Here is a 25,309-nt window from a genome sequence, read left to right on the forward strand (position 1 = left end):
TGAAAGTGAGTGGAAAGAAACAAGGGAGCTCCGACGAATCAGGTATCTGAGGCAAGGCACACGTTGACGAGGCAGGCAGACGGCAACACAGAGCACACTATGAGTGGCAGTCCTACAACAAACTAACATTGGCACAACTCACAAAGAGAGGAGATAGCAAAACTAAGTTCTCACACAGAAAGAACGAACACAACCCCAGATACTCAGGACAGTCCAGTAGGAGAGAGCTCTCCCCTTATAACCTGTGCCTTAATCATGGTCGTGTGCATCAGGTGTGCACCTGAGGCAGTGGAGCTGAGAGACACACCCAGCTGAACAGACAGGTGAAAACAGACAACACATGACATTGGGTGAAGGGAGAAATGAAACACTAGGAATTGATGGAATGATTTTCTCTAACATTACACAAGTGTTTTAGCTGTGTGTCATTGCATGCCATCCAACATGTACAGCCTTCTTATTTGGCAACAGGATTAAATTAAAGATAAAATCATTGCATTGGAGTTGTAAGAAGAAGTGGGTAAAATTGATGAAATCCTCTATCACAGTGAATGTTTTGTATTTTATATTGTGATAGAGGAAATTCACTGGAAGTCATTAATGGAGTAACAGTTTATGGATAAAATATCCATGGCCCAATCAGTAGTCCAGGTTCCATGCCTGCTATCTAGCTGTACTTACAGCTTCAAAAAAATAAAAAAAATAAAACAGCAAATATCCAATATGGCTGAAAGACGCAACAGTGAAGTGTCTGTCACTGTCAGACATTACTTCTGCCTCCTTCAGAGGCCACTTCACACCTTCAACTGATCTGAATTCAGCAGCCAGGATTTAATGGGAAGAAGAGACCACATCACACCTGTATTACTGTCATACTATCACACATAATACACAATTTGTGGTCATCTAACAGATACTAGAAGTGTTTATTTCTGTGCATATCTTACTGTATGATAATGTCCTCATTTATATTTCCACATCATATGTCAGGTCTTATTCTATATTGGTAGGATGCGTTTTGTCGGGACAGTGTTCCTTATATACTGACTTTATTGCAGATGAATCGCAGGTGTGCTGCTCAGGTGCTGGGGAGGGAGCTGTGGTCGACGATGAGTTGGCAGCAGGTAAGCTCTGGGCTGGGTGTGACACCAGCTTTAGATAAATGACACTGAAATAAAACTATGCTCTACTGAGACACCTGTACACTGCAAAAAGCAAAATATATGTAAGATAAAATATCTTAAATTATGTTAATATATGCTTACGTTTTGTCTGAGATGATGTATCTTGTTACCAGGAAGTTTCTTAGAGCATTTCACTTGTTTCAAGCTTTTTTGCCCTTATTTGTCTTAATAAGATGTTATACTGAGATTTTATGACCGGACAGATAATTATCACCTGAACCTGCAGCTCCTCTCCATCGTTCAGCAGCTGTAGAGCCTATTCTCACCCTCACAGAGCAAACAGGACAGTGAACATTGGACTTTTACATTCATCTGGTGGCCAGAAACACAACTGATAATGTTGCTCATTCAGTGCTGTTTGTGTAAATCAGCAACTTGCTAACAGTTTGTCATAATCACTCAAAAGGTGATGATTTGTCAGTGTTGTTGTTTCTGTTGCCCCACTTGTTAGGCTACTGTAGGTTTAAAGATATTTTTTAGTGGAACTTTAAATTGTGCAGAAATATGTTCACGTATCTTTTTTTCTGTCACATTAAAACCATAAAATCAACAAGGTGTTAAATCCTGATTGTGAATCATCTATATTTTATTTGATGTAACACAACCTTGTAAAAGAAGGTTCATAATTGTTTGTTATCAGTGTTGTTAAAAGAAGAGCTGACTTATCCCTCTGTGGTTTCTCGATACATTGACTGTATAATGTCGGTGTAATTACAGCTTAAATGAGCTGAACTTATATCTGAGAAAATGTATGTTTGTATTACTGCCAATTTTGATTTATAAAAAGTGTAGATATTTATTTATAACAGCAAGAATCGGCCAATATTTGTGACCCGACCCAGACGCAACAAACTGCAGTCACGTTGTAGAACCACATTTATTGTTTGTCTTGAAGGATTTTACAAATCATAGTCGAATATTTAACATAAACCAATCAATTGTAAATTTATTATCTGCAAATTTAGAGAAACTCAGCAGTTTACTGAATAAATGTGAAATGTCTGTTAAATGACAGGTAGTTTCAGTTAAACACACATCAGACATCTCTATGCACTGATAGTAGTTTTGATCCACTGAATGTATCCACAGACATCCATGAATCCAACTGGTGCAGCATGTGCATGTTTACCATTAAAAGAGATGATACCATAGATCGTGTCAGTGTGGCCAGTTTTGTCAGGCAACACCGCTCCTCCACCAGAGTCACCCTGTGAAACAGATGTATACATTGTTTGTTACAGACTTCTGCATATATTTAAATACTTATTTACTTTGTATTAAAGCAGTAAACCTTGTAATTACTGTAGAAAAGATTAAAGGTTAGAAGCCATGCCAACTCACAGAACAGATATCCACTCTAGAAGTTTGGCCACAGAACATGTGTTGATGTCCCACTGGGTGTTTGAGGTTTCCCTGCCAGGAGCACTTTTGAGTCGTGATGAATGCACAGTGGAGGTCTGGGGTAAACCAATCTTTCAGATGAAAAGAAAAAGAGATTCTTATTACATAATTAACTGAACTTGTACACAACCAACAAATGAACAGCCCTCTGCTAGACCGACCATTAGATAGATTAGATTTATACTTATTTATACTTTTATGAAATGCATCCAAACATCTTTGGGGAATGTTTAAGAATCAAACAGCATCTTTAAACTATTTTCTTCATTAAACTAATAAAGATAGTACAAACATTTCCTGCATTAAAACATCTGCACTTGTCAATTGAGTAGAGCTTCAGTAGAAAGTCTACTGGTAGATTCATGTTTTATTATGTGTATACATAAATATGATTAATCATCAGCTAACATTTACAGCAAACTAAAAATGTATATAATGTAAATATATGTCCGTTTTATTATAAACATTCAAACAAAATAAGAACACTGTGAAAAACAGATAATTCATTCAAGATTCATCTTACCTTTAGCGTTATTACACTGTGCATTTGTGGCTCCATGACCTGCCATCTCAACTGCAACGGGTCTGAAAAATAAGAAGAAGAATAAAAAGAAGCAGTTATTAATTGCAGGATTTCGTTTGTTTGTTTGTTTGTTTGTTTTTATAAAAGGTTAAAAATGATTAAAAAACTCAAAGAGAAATTCATTTAACCATAAAAAGAACTTTCCACTTAAAACAAAACAACAAGAGCTTCTCATTTGGAGTTCCTCAAGAGTTGAGCTTTCAGACTTATTAAAAGGGAAAAAAATCACATAACACAACTCACATATGTGGAGCTTTGTTACAGTCAGGAAAAGTTACGTTTCGTGCAGGCCGAACTTGCTGAGGGAGCTTCAGTAGCATGATGTCATGTTTCTTCTTGCTGTCTCTATAAATCACAGGTTTTTCTGTGATTCTCATGGGTGTTGGTGGAGCTGAATGCCAGTCTATAACTACACTCATTTGCCTACAAATAAGTAGAGATTAAAAAGGGACATCACTGAATTGCACTAAATACATCAGATTTGAATGTAATTTTTGAACATGAATGTGAGCAATGCCATCTTCATTCATGGAATGCTTTATGAATCCATTACTGATTGTTACTTCATGAGTGAGAAATATATTAGTTAGTCTTTAAAAACAGCCACTTTCTCACCGTTCTTCACAGTGAGCTGCAGTCAGAATCCAGCGGTCACTGATCAGAGAGCCACCACACACAAATTCACCTTTATCATCATATATTATCACGTGGTAAGGACGGATACACTTTTGACCTCCAGTGATTCTCTTCTGCAGATCCACCGCTGTGCTCCCTGTGACACCTGAAAGAGAAAGTCCTCCACCAGGTGACTGTGAGTTAGAACAGTGGCTGCTGTAGAGAACAACTGATTCATTCACTTATGGAACTGGTAACACATTTTTCTCTGTACTGAGTTCATTTTTTCGAAACTCTTCACACAGTTTTCTTTCCTGACATGAAGTTCAGCACAACAGTTCATCTCACATCCAACACGCACTCATGCAACCAAAACACTTCATCCACATCTCAAGATCACCTTCTGTGCCAGAACACATCTGTCTCCCAATACTTTGTTGCTCATCAGACAATGACATAAAACAACACTAACACAAGGTAGCTTTACATTATATACTACTACTGCCGTTCTATTTAGTCATTTCAGAAATCTTTTTAAATTTTATTGAAATCAGAAATTCTTCAATATGCAGCAGGCTTTTTGTAATTCACATAATGAAACTATAGTAAATTCAGTAATGTAGTACAAAACTATACTTCACTAACACATACTTGTCAAGGATAGCAGCATATGCAGAAATACAACAGTGCTTGTCAACCCCGCTTTCTGCATTTGGCCACAAATTGCAGACATCACACCTTATGTTCTCACTTGTAATACACCTGAGAAAGAATTTTGTATGCTTGATCCATCCTTCACATTTGTCTGCAGATATGTCCAGACATTCAGCATTAAGCGGATGGAGATGACAGTTGGATGGATGGATCTGAATGTCATGGCGCACTCAGAATCCAGGTTCCATCCCTGCTATCTAACTGTACTAATTTTACAGCTTCTGGTCATATCAAAAACCTTTCAAAACCATTCTTTGACACCATTCTTCTTGGGTTCCTTGGGGCTTCATGTGTTACATACGCTACTGAGGTGGTGTGGCACCCATAGTCGTTGTCTAGTGACAGCTCATCACTCTCTCTAGTTTCTGGACCTTTGAAGTAAGCACACAGTACACTGTACATAGCAACAACATTTGTGACAGCAGGGCAAACAGCAGATAGTACAGCTTAAGGCTGCCTGAAGGGCCTGACACCTCTGCTCTTACTGCCATCCACTACCTGCTGTCTCAACACCTGGATCTGCTCCTCATCACTAACAGCTGCATCACGCCACCTACCAAAACGTTCAACTGGCTTCTCTAGAAAAGAAACAGGCAAAAGTCAAAAATAAAACAGGAGATAGCCAATATGGCTGAAAGACACAGCAGTGAAGTGACTGTCACTGTCAGACATTACTTCTGCCTCCTTCAGAGGCCACTTCAGCTGATCTGAATTCAGCAGCCAGGATTTAAATGGGCATCAGAAGAAGAGACCACATCACACCTGTCACACTGTCACAGTGTCATTGCATTGGATTCCTACATTTTGGGATTGATTTTAAAATTGTCGACCTATTGCTTCTTTTTAAAACTCAGACTGGTCGATGTTTTAACACCTTTCAGGCCTGGTTGTGGTCATATGAACAGGGAGGGATTAACTCATCATAAAATAACTTTTAAATACATTATTTACAGAAATACTGTCAGGAAGCACATCGAATGGTTAGAATAAGCAGCACAAGTGTGAGCAATAGTTGTCTACTCACCGACCCACAGCAAAAGGAGAAGACCTGTGATGCCACCCATCTCTGCTAATGGCTGCCCTCCTGGTGCAACAGCGGAGCCTTTTTAAATCTGTTCACACGGTCCTGTTGGCCGTCGAGCCTCCAATCACCTCGTGGAGGTTTATCAACACAAAGCCCATTGGCTCCAAAGGTCTGCATGGATGCAAATTTCGGATCACTTATCAAGCCCTGACAAGAAAAATACAATAAAGAAAAAAAAAACTGTTGCTGAATTTTATTCAATAGACAAAAAAAGAAGCCAACATCAGAGTTTATTCAAGTAAATGAACACAGATATTATTTGAGTTTATGAGGAAAAGATCAGCAGAAGTTGGGCTTTAGTTGATATTTTGATTGAACGAATTCATTTAATCATTTTATCATGAATTTTCCTTGGGGATGAATAGTATCCATCTATCTAAAGCAATTCAGAGTCACTGTGTATCTGTGCTGTTGGCCTTTGTTGACTATGAAGGATTTCTGAAAAACGCAAAAGGTCCTTTCTGAGCCAGTGTTTGGTTTGTCTGTAGAAACATGGAGGCAACATGTGGACTCTGTGGAAGAGGCCTCGCTCCCTCTGTACATATAAAGGACTCAGTCTAAAGTAATGAAAACACAGTGATTCTTATTTTCAGGTGGTCATACACAGATGAAATCATAATTCTGAATGTTTTATTCCATTTCTACCAATGGATGCTTCTAAATCCTACATACTGGACCTATAAGAAGCTCACACATGCACCCCTTTGCAAAACTTCTTCAGCTTTATACCAGAAACATCACCAGGACCTCGTCAGGATCATCCTCCTGCATCAAGCCACTTTCTTTCACAACTTTCATCTCATGGAAGCTGCCAGAGGTGCTGCACCCCAACAGCTGGAGTGCAGGATCACTGAACATCTGCAGTTCATGGCCTGTTCCAGCAGGGCTCCTGTCTGACCATGCTGAGTCATCTCAGGTGAGCTCTGTATCTGATGCCCTTGACATTTTAGAGATCTTATGTTTCAAAAGGAAGAATTTGCTTTTGTCCGTGGTCTTGTTTGCAAAAGTGAATATTTTTGTGACTGAAAGTCAAGTAAACTCACAAAAGTTCACCCGCTGCATGTGGTGGGGGACCAGCAACAACAACAACTCATCTGTGTGAGTTGACAATGTTTTCAGCAATAAATTCACCCTTAATCTGAACATTCTTCAGTCTGCTTCATAAATGTTGAGGTGAGGAGAAAACTGTAGTTTCTAGGCAGAGACTGAACTGAACACAAACACACACAGACACACTACTCTCAGTGAACAAACACACACTCAGTTTACAGTGTTCACAAACTGTAAGCAGGTTAGCACATACACGACAGCTCCTCTTTGCCTTTTTGTGTAGGATTTTTTTTTTTCAAACTCCTGTTTATGTACTTTTATTATTTATTTGATTTGATTGGAGAGGAGTATTTACAATATCTGATATTAAAGCAGAACATTAGAAAATACATTTTTCACAACGGGGATAGAATATAATGAACCTTCAATAAACAATGGTGAGTCAGTCACTTAGTAAAATAGTTCCTCTTGCCGTTGGCTTATCAGAACAGAGAAGGTCAGGTGAGGCAATAATCGGTCATAAACTCACAAAGCCTGAGTTTTTTTTATTGGCTTCATGATTTCATAGTATATCATATTTTAATAAATTAAACTCTGGCAGTGAATGTATTCAAATGTCATTTTACATCTCACTGTCTCAGTGTGATGCACAAGGGTCTTTGTTTCACTTTTAGAATTTGTGGTCATCAAACAGAAACATGAAGCAGTCTATTCTGTGTGTAACTGTCTGTAGGATATTAATGAATTGTATTTCCACATGATATTGTTCTGTACTGGTGGGCACACATTAGTTCGAGTTTGACTTTTCCTTCACCTAATTTTAATTTTTGTCCTGTTAAATTCTGGTGACATTAACTTTCTGCAAGTCTCTAAAAATCCTTCAAATGAAACAATCTGACAAGAAAAAAATCCCTCTTAGGTTGAACTGCTCACAGCTCGTGGAATGCAGTGCAGTATGTTTACTCCAGTACTATGCCTAAGCACAATTTTGAGGTGCTTGTACTTTCTTGAGTATTTCCATTTTATGTCATTTTGATATGATATGATATTTGTCTTAGGATTAATCCACTTTGCAGTGTAGTGAGTAATTAAATGAGCTTTATCTTTATCAGCTGCAACATTAGTGATACTTACACATTCATGTTTAAATAATCATAATCCACAAATATGAATATAAAAAGTTTTGAGTATTTTTACACTGGTATTATCTGGCACAATGAGTACTTTTACTTTTGGTACTTTAAGTATATTTTAATGCTAATACATTTTAACTTTTACCAAAAGCTTTGAATGCAGGAGTATTTGTAGTCTGCAGTATTGCTATTTTTACTCAAGTGAAATATCAGAGTACTCCTTCCATTACTGCCTGTAAGTACATTTATTAAAGTATATATTTATTTGTTATGTGGATGAGCCAAAAATGTTGGGAACCGCTGAAATGAAAGATCAGAGAGAGGAGAGAGAGCAGATGAGTATAGAGAGAGGGAAAAGAAAAGGAGAGAGGAAACAAGGAGAGACGACAGGACTTAAGAGAGAAGAGGAAAGGAGGCGACGTGAGGAGAGGAAAAGACGAGAGGAAAGGAAAGGTGGAAGGAAACTCCAGGCTGTGCATTTACACACAGCTGGCTGCACACACACAGACTCTGTGTTTGAACACCTTCTTTAGTCCACTTTTTTCACACCTTCACTCTTTTTTTCTCGTTTAAAGAGGATTACATTTCGTACATACTGTAAGGGGGCTGACAAATATGTGACAGCCCCTTTTTGCCTATTAAAACAAAAATATGACAAAGAAAAAAAAATGCTGAATTTTATTCAATGGACAAAAAAGAAGCCAACATCAGAGTTTATTCAAGTAAATGAACACAGATATTATTTGAGTTTATTAGGAAAAGATCAGCAGAAGTTGGGCTCAAGTTGATATTTTGATTGAAAGGAATTCATTTAAAGCAATTAAGTAAAGTAGTGACTCTATACCTGTGCTGTAGGCTTTGTTAGGTGTGCAGGACTTCTGAAAAATGTAAAAGGTCCTTTCTGAGCCAGTGTTTGGTTTGTCTGTAGAAACATGGAGGTGCAACATGTGGACTCTGTGGAAGAGGCCTCGCTCCCTTTGTACATATAAAGGACTCAGTCTAAAGTAATGAAAACACAGTGATTCTTAATTTCAGGTGATCATAAACAGATGAAATCATAATTCTGAATGTTTTATTCCATCTGTTAACAGATACTTGTAAATCCTACATACTGGACCTATAAGAAGCTCACACACACCCCTTTGCAAAACTTCTTCAGCTTTATGCCAGAAACATCACCAGGACCTCGTCAGGATCATCCTCCTGCTGTTTGAACACCTTCTTTAGTCCACTTTTTTCACACCTTCACTCTTTTTTTCTCGTTTAAAGAGGATTACGTTTCGTACATACTGTAAGGGGCTGATAAATATGTGTCAGCCCCTTTTTGCCTTTTTGTGAAGGATTTATGGTATTTTCTTCTAACCCCTGCATATGTAATTTCATTGTTTATTTATTTTTTGAATGGAGGCACTATTTATTTGATATGACACAGGACATTCAACAATAAGTGAATGAAATATAATGAACCTTTAATGAACGCCGGTGAGCCACAGAGGATGAAAGGTTAACGTGGGCTCCTTCAGACGAAGAACTCAGCTCAGATGTTAGAAATTAGAACTTAAGCATCGCTGGAAAAGGGATCTATAAACTAATGCAGTGATATACCTATGATCATTGCTTTTATTAACTCATTAATAGATAACACTGATATTATAATTGCATGCGCGCGTGTGTGTGTGTGTGCGCGCGCGCAGGGCGCAGCGGGCTGGCAGGGTAGAGGCTGCGCTCACATCTCTGTGGTCTCAGTCGGAGCTCTGAAACGCGACAGTTCACAAGTCGAATGAAGATGAATTTAACCTCATCTGGACTCTAAGGATGCGGCTCCGGTACAAAATCACCAAAGACTGACTGGGAGGTGGACTGTGGTGAGTTTCTCTTTCTCTCGTCTTTGGAAACGTGATCGCTGGTTCTGTCGTGGTTTCAGCGCTCAGATTATTTCCATGTTTCACTGTCTAACTGTCCACTGAAGATTAAACACGAGGTTTTTAATCAGTTGATGTCAGTCAGTTAGGAAAATGTTTCCTGTTGCCGTTTGCTTATCGGAACAGAGGAGCTCAGGTGAGACAATAAATGGCCATAAATTCACAAACCCTGAGTTTTTTTTATTGTCTTCATGGTTTGATAGTACAGCATATTTTAATAAACGAAACTTCGGCGAACTCCGGCGGTGTATCCAAATGTCAATTTACATCTGTCTCAGTGTAACTCTACACAAGGGTCTTTGTTTCACTTTTATAATTTGTGGACATCCAGCAGATACTTGAAGTATTTACTTCTGTGCATATCTTACTATGATATTGCCCTCATTTGTATTTAAACATCATATGTCAGGTCTTATTCTTATTCTATATTGGTAGGATACGTTTTTACACACACACACACACACACACACACACACACAGAGAGAGAGAGAGAGAGAGAGAGAGAGAGAGAGAGAGAGAGAGAGATAAGCACGTGCACATTCAGGAATAGGAGGAGATGAGTGTGGAGAGACCAGTTGAGAGGAGGTGACATAAGAAAGATGAGGAAGGTGATGAGAGGAAAAGAGAGCAAACAAAAAGGAGAGGGGAGAGGAAAAATGGTTGTAAACTTATGAGAAGACCTTTTGAACAATGTCTAATGTAAAAGCTCCTGAGCAAATTTATCCAAAATATTCATTTTTCTCTTCTTTTTTGTCACTGTGCACCTATTCATGACCCGTGTGTCTCTGTCTGAGCTTTTTATTTAATTGGTCAACATCCACTCTGATGTAGCTTTTAAGGCTTTTTATTCTATTCTGTTCATCTGGCCAATTTAACCTGTAATTACATGCATTTGTTTGGACTACATGTGTGCCTCACGCTGTGTGGGAAGAGGAGGTAATTGTAGCTAACACTGTGTTTATCAGAGCTGCGACAACACAACATAAATACACTCAAACACAGACAAACATATTTTACCTTCCTAAAAATCAACTTTTAATGTTCTCTGTGGGTGCTGCAAAGTGTTTTTTTTTTCTTTAATCCTTCACTCAGGGCAAAAGGATCTGAATGTGAGTGCAAACACACCTCTATATGTTTATCCTCGTGTGTATGCATATGCATGGTTTTGAAGAAGCTAAGAACATTAAAAAAACGTATGTGAGTCTGTTTGTGTTTGCAGGCCTGCATGTGCATGGCGAGCTTGTCGGAGTATTGATCCAACTCAGGCTAATCTGTGAGCTCTTGTCAGTCCTTGTAATGAAAAGTGAGGAGGCAGGGACGTGGCGGGGATGTAGACCTGATCCAACCCGGCAAATCCGTTAATTGAACAGTAGCCGAGGAAGAAGACTCCCGTGAGAAATAAGACAGATGGATCGCCAGTTAGCTGATGGTGTATCTCTCTTCCACTTAGAGTGTCTTGTTCTAAAGTGGAATCCTCTGAAAAAAAAAAAAAAAAAGGAAAAACATTGTTGTCAATCATCTGTCAGCTAAGTTATCAGTACACACACATAATTAGTCCACTGTCTTCCTGAAAAGGGCATCGTCTCTGGGACAAAATGCTGACTGATGTTCTGTTGAAGGAAGAGCCCTGTGTGCGTGTGTGTGTGTGTGTGTGTGTGTGTGTGTGTGTGTGTGTGTGTGTGCATGGTGCCATTTCTGTGTGTTTGTAAAGGGATGCAGGCTACATGCTGTGATGTTACGGATCTATTGATGTCATAACTTTTTCAAAATCAAAATGGGACAATTTTTTTTTTTAAATTTACACATTTACTTTGATTAGAATTTTCCACTTTCCTGCCGTATGTTTTACATACTTTCTTTTTTGTACAGCAATTTAAAACTGTTATTTATACATTGCTAGAATAATGATACAGCAGGTACCACTTCCTAACAAATCCCCGTTTAACAAGACTAACAGTCCTCAGCCATGCTAGCAGCTCTCTGTGGCTGTACTTGAGCCAAATGTGCCAAATATCTACATGCTAACATACTCACAATGATAGAAGAAGAATCAGAGGGACAATCCCCTTTATTTGTCACACAGATACATGCCCATATCATGCCCACACACGCCATGCACTGGTGAAATTTGACTTCCGCCTTTAACCCATCCTGGTCGTCCTTCCTCCGCGGCAGACCAGGAGCGGTGGGCTGCCATCAATTTGCTAGTTAGCGTTAAACACAGAGAACAGCTGAGGCTGATAGGAGTGTCATTAGTTGTGCAGATATTTGGTCATAAACCACAGCATTGCACAAAGGGACAAAAGAAATTTTCACTTTTATACGCTAAGAAGTCACTAAAGTTATAGGAGTTTATCCTGATGGGGACACGAATTAACCAAAATCAACCCAATATTTTTTAAGGTTTTTTACAATAATCCCCCAAAATGCTCATGGTGGCACCAGTGGAAAACTCTCCAGAGTCAATAGGATTCATCCTCTGGGAACTGTGGATGTCTGATTTTGTGCCAGTTTAGTAAATGTTGAGATGTTTCACAAGATAAGTGAAAACTTTGTCCTGCTTGTGGTGCTAGAGCTGAAGTCAGAGGACCACCAGCGTCTTAAGGATTTATCTGCTGGTCACCTCGAAAATCTGTAGGAACTTTCATGGAAATCCATGTAATAGATGTGAAGATATTTCACTTTGAGCTGCAAACATTAACCTCATGGTGGCGCTATATGAAAAACCAGGGTATCACCACAGTCAGTGGAATTCTATTTCTTGGCACCATGAATGTCTGCACAAAATTCACGTGACAGTTGTAAAGATGTTTCAGTTTGGACCAACATGGTGGACCAAAAAACTGACAGACCAACTGAAAGTATGTGATGGATTAATCATTTCCAAAGCCATTAGTTCCACTTTAGAGTTTATTTCATGATGGATTTTTGTTTATCTGATTCATTTTCCGAGGTTGAAAACTCATTTTGTTCACATTAATTTCCTGTACGTCCTGGTCTGAAAAAAGCAATATTACCTCTTAGTGCAACCATAACTCTTTTTTCTCATTTTATTGGCAGACTGCAGCAGCATTTGAGCGCATATATTGATGCATATTCACAGATGCAGGAGTGTGTTTTAGACTTAAATGCTCAAGCAATATATGTATGCATGCATGCATGCATGTGTGTGTTAGTGCATTCACTGTGTAAAACGTGAAGTAAAGGTGGAAAGACCTCTATTATGTGAAGTCCTCCAGGCTCAGTATTAATGGCAGCTCAGTGAAATTAACAATGAGGGTGGAAAAGTACTTAACTGCTACAAGCTGTTATGCAAATTCCTTGCCAATTTCAGGAAAGGTCTCCAAACAGGAGCATGTTTTAATTACAAACCAGACAGAGTGTAAAAGAAACAATGCAAATGGCCTAACATGCACTTACTGAAGGTAATAATAGTGACTGGCTATTGGAGCAATCAGCATAAATATTTTCCACACAGGCGTTTATTTTAACGGTGATCTTGTCGTCTCTCAGTCACAGCAGCATGTTGTTTGTATTAAGCTGTGGCTTAAATAATTAGGAGGTTATTACACAGGTGTCAATAGAGTTTTCAGTCAGGAGGGAGCAGGCTTTCACCCGCAGTGTGAACCATGTAGTCATGAAGACGCCTCTCATCCACACAGAGTCAACTTCATGTCAATATAACAGTACTACTTACTTACAGTTGTAGCAGTGTGGAAACTGATGTCAGAGCAGCTCTATGCTCAAAATGTTTCTTAAAATATTATCAGCAAAACGTAGTTTTTTTAACAGTGTGTTACACTTTATACATCAGTAATATGTTTCTATATTAACTGGTAACATTATCTGTCAAATAAATGTAACATAGTCACCCAAAATGGAAATACTCAAGGGCAAGTATTTAGTTACTTTCCACCACTGCTCAAAGAACTAACTAATTTCTAAAACATGTGACGTAATAATACACACAGTTGAGAAGGAGGTCCCACCTCCCCATCATTCCACAGATCTGAGATGAATTGGCTACAAACAAGTCTAAAAACTGAAATGTATAAAAACTAGAGGGAGACAGCGCAACATTAATATCATTAAGGTGTTTGGTTGTTTGCGCTGTGAGAAGGTCACAACACCCTGGATAATTACCATCCCACTCCTTCAATCCAGTCTGAAGTCACCTCCAAACATGTTTGATATTTCCACTGCTGCTCTCACAGTGTGAGTCATACAGGGATTTGGCAAATTGGGTAATGAGACGCCAGGTCTACTGTAGGAGAGATGCTGTACTGTTGCTGCATGTACTAACAACCTGATGATCAATAATGTTATCAGTCACGCTGATCAGTGAGGAAAAACGTCCTTCTGTCTGCCAGGAACACAGGATTGCAGGAACACATTACGACTTAAGATTAACTTCATAATCATGAGTTTAAAGCCTCCCTCTGAGTCTGTTCCACAAGTTAAACCTATAAACACAAGACAGATTTACTTGACTTTTTTGGATACAACCTTTCATTGTTGATTAATATGTTGATTATTTTCTCGATTAATCAGTTCATTGTTTGGTCTGTGAAATGCCAGAAAATGGCCTAAGATGATGTCCTCGAATGTTATTAGTGTCACAGAGGAGTCAAGAAAGCAGATAATATTTACAGCAACGAAGCTGCAATCCTAGAATTTTAAGAGATTTAAGAGCAATTCACAGTTGGCCTCATGTGGCAGCCTTAATGACTCTTGTTCACATTTGGCCTCAGGTGACTCAATGACTTTAATGACTTCCTTTATCACAGCCAAGCGCGCTAATGACCCAAGTGTTTCAGTGAATGTGATAATCACCCCACAGAGGACAAACTAAAAGAGAAGAAGGCTAAAACACACCTTAGAGCAGACTGATGATGATGTATCTGCATGTTCACTTTGGAATTACATTTCATCACATAGCCTGTCAAACAAGTTGGGACAGGAGCAACTAAAGACTGGGAAAGATGTGGAATGCTCCAAAAACACCTGTTTGGTACATTCCACAGGTAAACAGGTTGATTGGTGACAGGTGAGAGTATCATGATTGGGTGTGAAAGGGGCATCCTGGAAAGGCTCAGTCGTTCACAAGCGAGGATGGAGCGAGGTTCACCACTTTGTGAACACATGTATAAAGGATGTTACTGCATGAGCTCAGGAACACTTTGTGAAACTGTTGTTTGTAAACACAGTTTGTATGCAAATGATTGCATTCTGTTTTTCTTTATGTTTCAGACAGCGGCCCAACTTTTTTGGATTTGGGGTTGTATGAACCCAGTGACATCAAAGTTTCACTGCTAAGTCTAGACCTACAGTATGTGCACTCAGCAGATACACAAAGGAAACCGTGTGCATACACACATGCGCCGATGCATGTCACACAGACACACACTCGCACACAGTGCTCCATACATATCATTGTTGCCTTTGTTTGTGAATGTGAAGACCACCAGCTCTTCAGTCAGCATTCATTTTGACTCGTTTGTCTCTTTCTTTTGCTCTGTATTGGGCCTTGTGGGCCTTGTCTTGACCTCTTGGTCACCACGGCAACGTTTCCCAGGAAGGTTTTCTTAGTGCTGACAGCAGAATGGCAAACAAAAGAGGTGATGGCTTCTGGGAAGACATATTGTCTGTCTGCTCTTATTGTGCACATTCGAGATTAGAATGGCAGGGTGTGCTGCACAACCTGGAAATCGGGCTGATCAGGAAGCGTGAGTGTGTGTGTGTGTGTGTGTGTGTGTGAGAGAGAGAGAGAGAGAGAGAGAGAGAGATTATGTGAACTGTCTGATGTGTAAGGCAGTGCTTGTCTTCAGTAGGACATTAAGTGACTATATGTGCATTTTTTGTACTCGGATTTTTAGAAAAAGCCCTCATGTACCTGTAATCACGAGCAATTTAGAAAAAGATGGAAATGTGTTGCACACAGTTCTGTCTCTGTGTTCATGTAACAATTCAAAGTGTTAATTTTCTCCTTAGAAACACTGTAAGGAGACACTCTATATTGGCAACAGTATTTTTATAACCTGTACATAATGTACATATACACAGTTCATGTATTTATCATGTATCCTCCCTCCTGTTTTTGCCTATTTAGTACTTGCTGGCTGTGATGACTTAATTTACCGAGGATTAATAACATCTTATCTTATCTTATCTTATCTTATCTTATCTTATCTTATCTTATCTTATCTTGTCTTATCTTATATCAGCTGGTGCAGGGATGCAGGTCTTTAAGGGATAAACCTAAATCGCTTGCCTCTTGGCTGGCATTGGTCTAATTTATGATCCACAGAAATCCACAGCTTGATCTGCATTTTTAGATGTATCTTGTGCCTCAATATGTTCCTTTGCTCATGCATATTTAATCTGCTATAAATGAGGATTTAATGCTTTTTTCTGTGTTTTCTAAGCTCAGCCATATGTTGTTGTAACATATAGTTTTCAATTCGGCTTATTTTCTATGAATGTGATTGCCGAAAAAGAATGTACCTATACTTTAATTATGACTGTAGTCTTAGTGAGCAAACATATACATAATTTCCATGCAGTTTCAATGCATCAGATGGACTCAAAATGGAATGAAATTACTGGACATTCACTAATCTTATTAATAACATACTATATATCAGTCATATTCTCATAAGGCTAACATCCCACATGTTATTTCACTTGTCAAAAGGCTGGATTAGAATAATATTTACCCAGAAAATATGATCCAAGGAGTCATATGTAATTCATAATAAGGTTGTGAACCTTTTTGAGAGTTTCCTTTGATATCCATGTCATGCGAGCCCATGTGGGCTGGGCACCTTTAAATGTATGACACTTGAATAAAAGGATTACTTCTTTCATCTGCTGTGCAAAATTCCATCAATCTTTTAAGTTAATTTTCCGGGTCTGGATTGGATTACATAATGTACACAGAGTGGTGGGTAGTTTTGACACAGAGGTGGGTTTAAGTGTGAATATGGCATGATTTTTAACGTGCTCGCAAAACCGCCTTCACTCTACTACTTCTGTAAAAACAAAAAAAAACAAAACATTGTGCTGTGTGACTAAATTAACATCTCGTTTTAAAAGCTCACAAACACCCCCATCTTAGTGAATTCTTAATGAATAGTATATTTACTGGACTATATGAGCGTGTATATATTTCACAGGAGAAATGAGGCAGATTCATGTGTGCGTGGATTTCAACATGTCTCTGAACAGAGAGGATCTCAGCTGACATTTACTCTGAAATGAAACCAAGAAAATCAAATATGTTCTTATTCTATTTGTGTTCGTTCCATTTATATCTGTTGCTATTTTAAAACCTATCCTTTACAAAGAGAAGAAATAAAAACCACTGTTTGTTGATGTAGTTACTATCTCTGCCTTCATTTTATCCCTCTTAATTTCTGCCTGTATCCAGTCGCACTGTTAATTATTCTTCCTCCCTTTTCCCCTCTTCTCACCATCATCAGCATTAATGCGTTTAAGTCAAGGCTGTGGAGGGCATGCCTCTGTTATTTCTTTCTCCATGGGTCAGTGCATTTTGTTCCTAACAGAGCACCAATTATTCATCTTCGCTGTGAGGGATGAGAGTGTGCCTGTGTGCGGCATGGTCGTTATTAAGGAGCCAGGATGTCTTCATAAACAAGTCTTGCATTAATAAAACTAAATACATTATGTTTTTGCTTTGATGCAGACTTGTTTTTGTTGTGACGGAAGGAGGGTTGTTATGTTGATTAGTAGTTTAGTATTCTACAAGCCGCTGGTCTGAGGTCGGACCAAACTTTTGAAACTTCTGCAAACATACCCTGATAGAAAGTTAGATACTGTAAGATGTACACCACTCTGTGTGTCAAGTGTGGAGCCAGGAGATGGTTAGCTTAGCTCAAAATGAAAGCAGAAAAACGGCCAGTCTGGCTCTGTCCAAAGGAGAGAGATGACAGAAAATGATGTGGAAAACGTGCAGCCATGATTAAGGTTTAGACTTGTTTCCCTCAGTTTCAGTCTTTAGCATACAGGCAGCCCCCTTCTCAATGGACAGATATAAGAGTCATATCAATCTCCTCATCTAACTCTTGGTATTAAAGCGAATGCATGCATTGACTTTGCTTTGCCTTGCAGGCCCATCAACCTGCCACTGATGGGATCTTATCGACGTCTGTTGCCTCGTACTCCTTAACGCCTCCATGGAGCTCATCCAGGCCACCCAGCTGCCTCAGAAAGCGCCTATAGCAACCTGGAGCAACAGCTCCATTCCCCCCTACTCCAATTTCCAGCTCCTGTCCAGTCCCTCTGATCCGCTTCTCGACTTCACCCCGACTGACGTCTCTGTCCTCTTAAACAGCACCTGCCAGAACTGCACCAAACCCGAACCTCAGTCCCTTCCTGGCTTGACTGGGATCTTCATCCCGCTCATCTATGGGATAGTGTGTGTTGTTGGCCTTGTGGGCAACACTCTGGTCATCCACGTCATTGTCAACTACACCAAGAATGAGTCAGTCACCAACATCTACATCCTCAACTTAGCTATCGCAGACGAGCTCTTCATGCTGGGCCTGCCCTTCCTGGCGGTTCAGAACGCTCTGCTCTCTTGGCCCTTTGGCTCGCTAATGTGCCGTGTGGTCATGACAGTGGACGCCATCAACCAGTTTACCAGCATCTTCTGCCTGACTGTGATGTCAGTGGACCGCTACCTGGCCGTGGTGCACCCCATCCGCTCGTTCTGGTGGCGGCGGCCCCGTGTGGCCAAGGCCATCAGTGCCACAGTTTGGGCAGGGTCCTTCGTGGTGGTGCTGCCGGTGGTGGTGTTCGCTGATGTGCTGAAGGATGATGGGAACTGCAGCATTGTGTGGCCTGAGCCGGCAGAGGTGTGGAAGACATCTTTTATTGTGTACACGTGCACCGTGGGCTTCTTCTGCCCCCTGCTGGTCATCTGCTTGTGCTACCTGCTGATTGTCGTCAAGGTACGGCATTTACAAGATCACAGATATGTTTTGCTGAGACAGTTTTTTCCCATCAGTCTGTTTTCCCAATTTTTCTTTAAGGGTTTTCCTCAGTGTTTCTGAACATAGAAAGGACTCAGTGAATTTTCAGTTTTCTCCACAGTAATCTTTAGCTTCTTCCAGCCAGTAGCAGTGCATGTTACAGACTTTTAACTTTGATGACTGGATGCTTCTTGCTGAAATGCACCTCAGGAGTTGTCATTAACTTCACTTCTGGGGAAAATAAATTGTACTTTAACTTCCAAAATCAGGGTTGTATGATATAATTTGTAAGATATTGTTGGTTATATATAGTTTTTATACATTCACAAAGACATCCCTTCAAATAAAGCTGTGGTGCAGAGAAGCAGCTCTCATCACTCTGCCCTCTGGTTCACACTAATATCCTTCATAACTGGCCTGTTCTCTGTTGATATGACAAATGGTGTTGGAGGGCACTTGCAGTGAAGCAATATTTGCACCGAAATAATGGAGAGGCACACTGTGCCAGAGGTAATCTGTTATGATTATGTGGAAAAACAGAGAGAAATTATCTACCACAATATATACAGCGACACAAAAAGGGCTACATTCCTTTTATTACTTTCAGAAATATCCTTTCATTTTTTACAGTACAAAGTGGCACTGATGCTCTCAATAACAATGTATCCAAAAAAAAAATGCATTGATCTACAACTCCTACTGATATTTAAAGGTCCAAAGCATATTTTTCCCCTAGGGTGAGCTGACCCTTTACATGTGTGTGTAATTAAGCCAGCTAAAAGCTCTTTACCTTCTCTTTCAAAGGTGCGCAGTGTTGGAAAACGGGCGCAGGCAACGTCCTCTCGGCGCAGGAAGTCAGAACGTAAAATCACCAGGATGGTGGTGGTCGTGGTGGCAGTGTTTGTCCTTTGCTGGCTACCATTCTATGCTCTGAATATCATCAACCTCCTGATGGTCCTGCCTGGGGACTTCAGAGGGCTCTACTTTTTTGTTGTTGTGCTGTCATATGCGAACAGCTGTGCCAACCCCATACTGTACGGATTTCTGTCTGACAACTTCAAGAGAGGCTTCAGGAAGGCGTTGTGTGGGGCTGCATGCAGGGTGAAGAACAACGACAGGGCCGGCACTGAAGTTCAGCGGCCGACAGAGGAGTGGGGCGGCATTGTGCTCCAAGTACAAAAAAGTGAAGACGTCATAAATGTGCAGAAGAAAGACTCCAGTGAAAAGGAAGAGGAGGAAATCAATGCACCGGGAGGAGACATACAGATGAGTGAAATGTGCAAAGTGTCACAAAATGGAAGCCACGGTGGAGTAACAGAGGGCTCAAGGACACAGGTGGTGCAGAGGGGTAAGCCTGAGGTGGAGCACTCTGGCTGCAGTGCCAGAAATGGAGAACTGGCTGGGAAAGGTCCAGGCTCTGGTTCTCCTGAGGCAGTGTCCTCTAAGGCCAGTAAAAGCAGAAACAGCAGATCCAAGCCTAAAGAACTCCCAGACAAAAACTCTGTACTCGAAATCAGCTATCTGTAACAGATGTCGACGTGTTTTCACTGGATTTTGATACATACCACATAAAGTATTTCTCACAGATGTGTGAACGGCTCTAAATGTTACGAACAACTGCAGACAACAGATCATAGGCTCAGTGTTAGATGTGCCAATCGTGGAGGTCAGATCTTTTTTCTTGGTGGAAAAACTCTGCATGATGCAATTGTTTTTTTGCAACTTTTTCAAAATATAAAAGCAGTTCATGTTCACCATATTTTTTCTAGATGTATTCATTGTTGTCACGTTGACGACCTTTTCACATTTAAAATAATGATCAGAAACACCATGTTCTGAAAATGGCTAATGCGCTGTATGAATCATATCCCGGGGGGAGACAACACAACTAATGAGCCATTGTGAAATGAAAAATGTCAATTATGTTTACTTTTACTTTTCCTGCTGTGGCTCTTGAAAACAGCCCACAAATGTAAATTGGTCTGTTTCAAAAACACATCTCGGTCTGTTGTTTAGTGCTTTTTGTGTAACAACAGCCACTCTGTGCTTGCCTGAGCACACGGGGAGATGGACGTAGATAACTCTGGATTTCTTCAACGCAACCAAGTGATTTATTTTCTCCCTTTAAGGTGACCTGACAACAAACTGCTTCAGCCAAGATGTGCAATAACAATCAGACTTCTACTTTCTGGATAGGTACACAGGAGGTTTCAAGAAGAAGCAGGTTTAAAGTCTCGTTTCAGTGTTAGTCATATGAAAGTGGATTCAGGGAGGTGACTGTTTCAGTATGTCTGCTTTCAGATATGATTTTGCATCAAATCTGAAACATGTGGGTGAGAAAGCTGCACACCTTGTGCAGAAGATTGTTTGTATTTACTTATTAAATCCTCTTAAACTGTGTAGGAAACATGTAGAAGACAGTATTAAACTTAAAATTTGTGATAGCATGAGAAAAAACTTTTGTCACCTTTGAACATCCCTGTTAAGTGTCGTTTGAGGTTTTATGGTGGTTGACAAATGAAAGGTGTGTTTTGTAGTGTCTTGTAAACTATATTTCAAGTCTTATTAGAGATTTCAGTTTGGCAGATTATTACAAAGCTAACTTGCCACATAACTGCTTTTTTTTTTTTTTCTCTCAGTTTGTCATCTCTGACCACAAGCAGCAATGTTTGATTAAGATGTTGTGTTAAGGTAAAGTACTAAAGCCACGGCTAAATAAATGTTTACAGGTGATATTTGTATGTAAATATTTTTGTCCTTTAATTGGTGTTATATGCAATCATGTCATTGGAAGTACTGCACATAGTGTGTACAGATATACAGTGTGTAATATGTTCTTGACATGTTTGTCATTATGTCCTCAACTCTGTTGTATGTCGTTCCCCAAAAAAGACTCAAAATAAAATAAAAAATAATGCTCCGCTTTATTCCAAATTTCTTCTTCTACAATCAAAATCAGGTACTTAACATCTGTCAACTTCAAACATTTTAGTGGCAGTTTATTCTGCATACGGTTCACTTTGAAAATGAAAAACCAACACTGCCCTCTAGTGGTTAAAATACTAGGGAAAGACTCAAAACGATGGCTGCAACACAGCAACAGAAAGACACTTTGTCTTGTCTTGTATGTCTTGGTGTTATGCAGCTGGTAATAACATTACAGATTCGGACAGTTTCTCGAGTGTGTCTCCGTATTTGATGCTGCTTTGAGGGAAATGGTGAGTGGAATTTCACATGTTCTCAGATTCATTTTTATATCCATTAATCAACAGATCCACTCATCCGTCCATCCATCCTCACTCAGGAACTATGTCTCCTATCCACTTGAGGTAGGGCGGGTTGCCCTGGTCAATAGGCAGGCTGATGACCTCGGCCACCTCGTACGGATGGTTCGAGCTGGAGAGGACAGTGAGCAGTTAGGAGTCTACTGAGTGCACAGAGAGACACGCAGTACATAGAAAGAGCAGTAATTAAAGCCATACTCTACTGACTGCATGAGTCATGGCAGGTAATGGAGCTAATGATCAACACAGTGTTCCTGTGAGAGTTAGGTTGGAGCGAGGCGTTTTCTGTGCTGGAGTTTAAAGGGACAGTTCACCCCGAAATCACATTTACGTTCCCTCTTACCTGTACTGCTATTTATCCATCTATATTGTTTTGGTGTGAGTTGCTGAGTTCTGGACATATCAGTGCTCGTGACAGCGGGATGTAAACATTAATGGCGTCCTCCCCAACTGAGCTGCACGGCAGTGATGCGGTTGGCGGGTGTAGTTCGGTAGCAGAAAATAGTTCCCACATGAAGCTGTTCACAACAAGGTCTGAAGATTGTCTCGAGTAACCGGGTCATGACCTCTGAGGTGAGCTGTCCCTTTAAAAATAAACTTACCGGACATATTCAGCAAGAGCAGGCACCTTGGCGCTTCTTGTTTTAATCATCTGCACAGGAAGGAGACACTGGGTCAGTTCAGCCAACTTCATCAGACACAACTGAGACTGAACAATTTGAACTGTGCAAATTTTTTTAACGTTGAACAACAAATTATCTATGTCTAAGATGCCTTGAATTCTTTGCCGTCTCTCATCCATATGACAAAGTCTATGAAATGCTCACGTTTTTAGACTTTCCTGGATGTCTGTCTCTACTCCCTCCCTCCTGCTCAATCACCTTTGTGAGTGAGCAGGCAATGAAACAGTACAAGCTAACACCGGTCATGGTTCAACATGTAGTCTGACATGTCTGTAAGGGATTTTAGGCACGATAATGACCCAATCTGACGTAGTGACCATCGCAATTCACAAAAAACATAAATGTTGTGTAGTCTGATTGTGAAATTTGGCTCCAGCCACCAGATTTTGTGATGAAGTCAAAGTGGACAAGAGCCATGAGGGGCTTTGAAATTAGGGACCATGGATCTATACTTTTCTTACATCAACACATTTGATGTTGCCAAAGGTAAATAACCCGTCCGGGAATCACTGATTGTGGCCTTGTCATAAATTCGCCACTGTGGAAAGTTAGAGCCCACAGAGAGCAGTGCAGCCATTTCTTTCTGCCTCTGCAGGTACATTCAGGACTTCTTCAAAAGAAAACCTTCAAATCATTTCCAAGTTTCATGATACTCAGTGTGTAGAAGCCACGTACCGCTACCACCCAGTTCGCAGCTGAGACTGTGTGCTGACTCATTCAAGCAGTGATTAAATAAAGCAGGAGACATGCCAGGTTCTCCGCTGACAGCTAATCTTATTTTACACCATTCTGTTTACATGTCGTGTCCTCTCCTGTTAGAATCCACGAAGCTCAATAACTATTAGCTTAGCTGTTACATTATAGTAGCAATTAGTCCCGTTTTTGGTGGGTACAGCTCATTGGTCATAAACAGACTAAAACATTCAGACTTCATCTCATTCTTTTATTATTTTGATTGAATTCTATGTCAATTAAATTTACAGAAAAATACAACCATAGTTTTTATTCAAACTATTCTGAAGAAGTTGCAACGAGGTTGTGGATAATTACCAGTGTCAAAAAGCAGTGTTTCATTAATAACAATGCCCCTGTCTAAGTGCTCCTTCTGTCAGTCATTCTACCTGCAGCAGTTAGGACTATGACGGAAGTACATGAGAGCAGCCGTAGCAATGACAATGTTTGAAGTAATAGTAGCAGTGATCGCAATTCACCCCGTGTTGTAGAAGCAGGATTTAGGTGCATTTCGAGTGACTTCTTGCACGGTCAACACTCACCAGCAGCACTTCGTTGTCCTCTTCAATCTTACCCTGCCATTCATATCTGGGGGAACAAGAGTAAATAAGAAAGAATCATCTATTAAATCTTAGGCGGTCATCCTTAATTATTTGTTTTTGAAAATGCACATTTTTAAAGGACAGTCAAAAGTCAATTATTTGAAGTGCTATCTGGGAAAACCCTTCATTTATGACCCATCTTGAAGCAAGAACACAGTGTACATGTTCAGAAAAACATGGACCGGTCAGCCTAGCATGACAGTGAAAAGCAGCCGTCTCAATACGTACACAGATTTGATTGCTGGGATGATGTTGACGCATGCAGCGAGCTTCCTTTCCACAATCCCCCTGTGAGACAGAGGGAAAAAGGGATAAGCCACAAATGAGCACCCATGAAAGAACGGAGGTGGTCATCACCATAAGCCAGTTCAGCAGACATTGTCCGTGTCACCTGGCCAAGTCTTTAGCCACCGTGTCGTTAGGACAAGTGACGAAGGCAGCAGAGTGTGTGCCTGACGTGTACGTCTCAGATGCCATGGAAAACGCCCTCAGTCCAACAGTCCTCAGCAGCTGGAACATAAACACACTCAGCAGCACCGTCTGGGAGGTGAAGAGGCAGAGGAGGAAGAGGATGAAGCCCAGCGGATAACAGGGCAACAAAAGCACCAAAATGCATGTGTATTTAGGAGACGCACACTCACCACAGTCAAAGCTTTCAAGGATCCACCTTGCAGTGTCTCTGCACGGGGCAGTCCAATGCGCATAGCCTGAGGGGGTCAAAGACAAGACGGTTATCCAGCCAACATATACACACAACCATTCCTGCCGCGTTTAAAGTGTGAGAAAATGCACTACAAGTATTTCCACTTTAACTTTGCTGAAACAGCAGACGTACAAGAAATGTTACGTTAACTACGCGCAGCAGAAAAACAGGATTTCACGAATCCGCTGCTGTTGCTATACACAGTGCTGTATGAATGCATAAAGTTAGCCATTTTCTTGATATTATTTCATACGATAAACACGCTGTAGACAGCAATTTACCCACAAGAATAAGGCAAATGTGACTTTGCTCGAACTTCTAAACAGTCACAGTTTCATGTTAATAGTACCATGCAGACGGCGTTTGTTTAGCTAGTAGCATGTGAGCGCTAGCAGTAACTTAACGTTTGTTGTTAGTCGGGAACAAAAGCAGTGCTGACTTAAAGGCTGTGAGACAGACTGCCTAAAAAGTCAGATCATTTGGTTAATATGACAGGAAAAAAAGGAAAGACTCTGTTATAGATGAGCTTTTGTTACCGTATGACTTCTGCCTAGGTCTGCTGCACACTGTGCCGTAAAGCGTGACGGTTGTATGTTTATGAAACTGTCGTAAATCAGCAGAGCGCT

The 25,309-nt window shown here is 40.2% G+C and overlaps 2 protein-coding genes across 2 annotated transcripts; one reads left to right on the top strand and one right to left on the bottom strand.

Annotated features, from left to right (window-relative positions):
- The first annotated feature begins 9,526 nt into the window (after positions 1-9,526).
- LOC143319509 (somatostatin receptor 3) lies at positions 9,527-20,206 on the top strand. The gene is made up of 3 exons (XM_076728557.1): positions 9,527-9,629; positions 17,817-18,658; positions 19,484-20,206. The coding sequence occupies exons 2-3, from the start codon at positions 17,882-17,884 to the stop codon at positions 20,204-20,206; spliced, it is 1,500 nt and encodes a 499-aa protein (XP_076584672.1). The 5' UTR covers positions 9,527-9,629; positions 17,817-17,881.
- Positions 20,207-21,581: 1,375 nt separating this feature from the next.
- LOC143318863 (protein CutA homolog) lies at positions 21,582-25,270 on the bottom strand. The gene is made up of 7 exons (XM_076727358.1): positions 25,220-25,270; positions 24,622-24,687; positions 24,372-24,520; positions 24,209-24,268; positions 23,921-23,966; positions 22,566-22,615; positions 21,582-22,075 (listed from the first exon to the last, which is right to left on the bottom strand). Exons 2-7 carry the CDS (start codon positions 24,682-24,684, stop codon positions 21,976-21,978), a joined length of 468 nt encoding a protein of 155 aa, XP_076583473.1. The 5' UTR covers positions 24,685-24,687; positions 25,220-25,270; the 3' UTR covers positions 21,582-21,975.
- Between the last annotated feature and the right edge of the window lie 39 nt (positions 25,271-25,309).

Source organism: Chaetodon auriga, chromosome 4 (assembly GCF_051107435.1).
Source record: "Chaetodon auriga isolate fChaAug3 chromosome 4, fChaAug3.hap1, whole genome shotgun sequence".
Taxonomy (NCBI): domain Eukaryota; kingdom Metazoa; phylum Chordata; class Actinopteri; order Chaetodontiformes; family Chaetodontidae; genus Chaetodon; species Chaetodon auriga.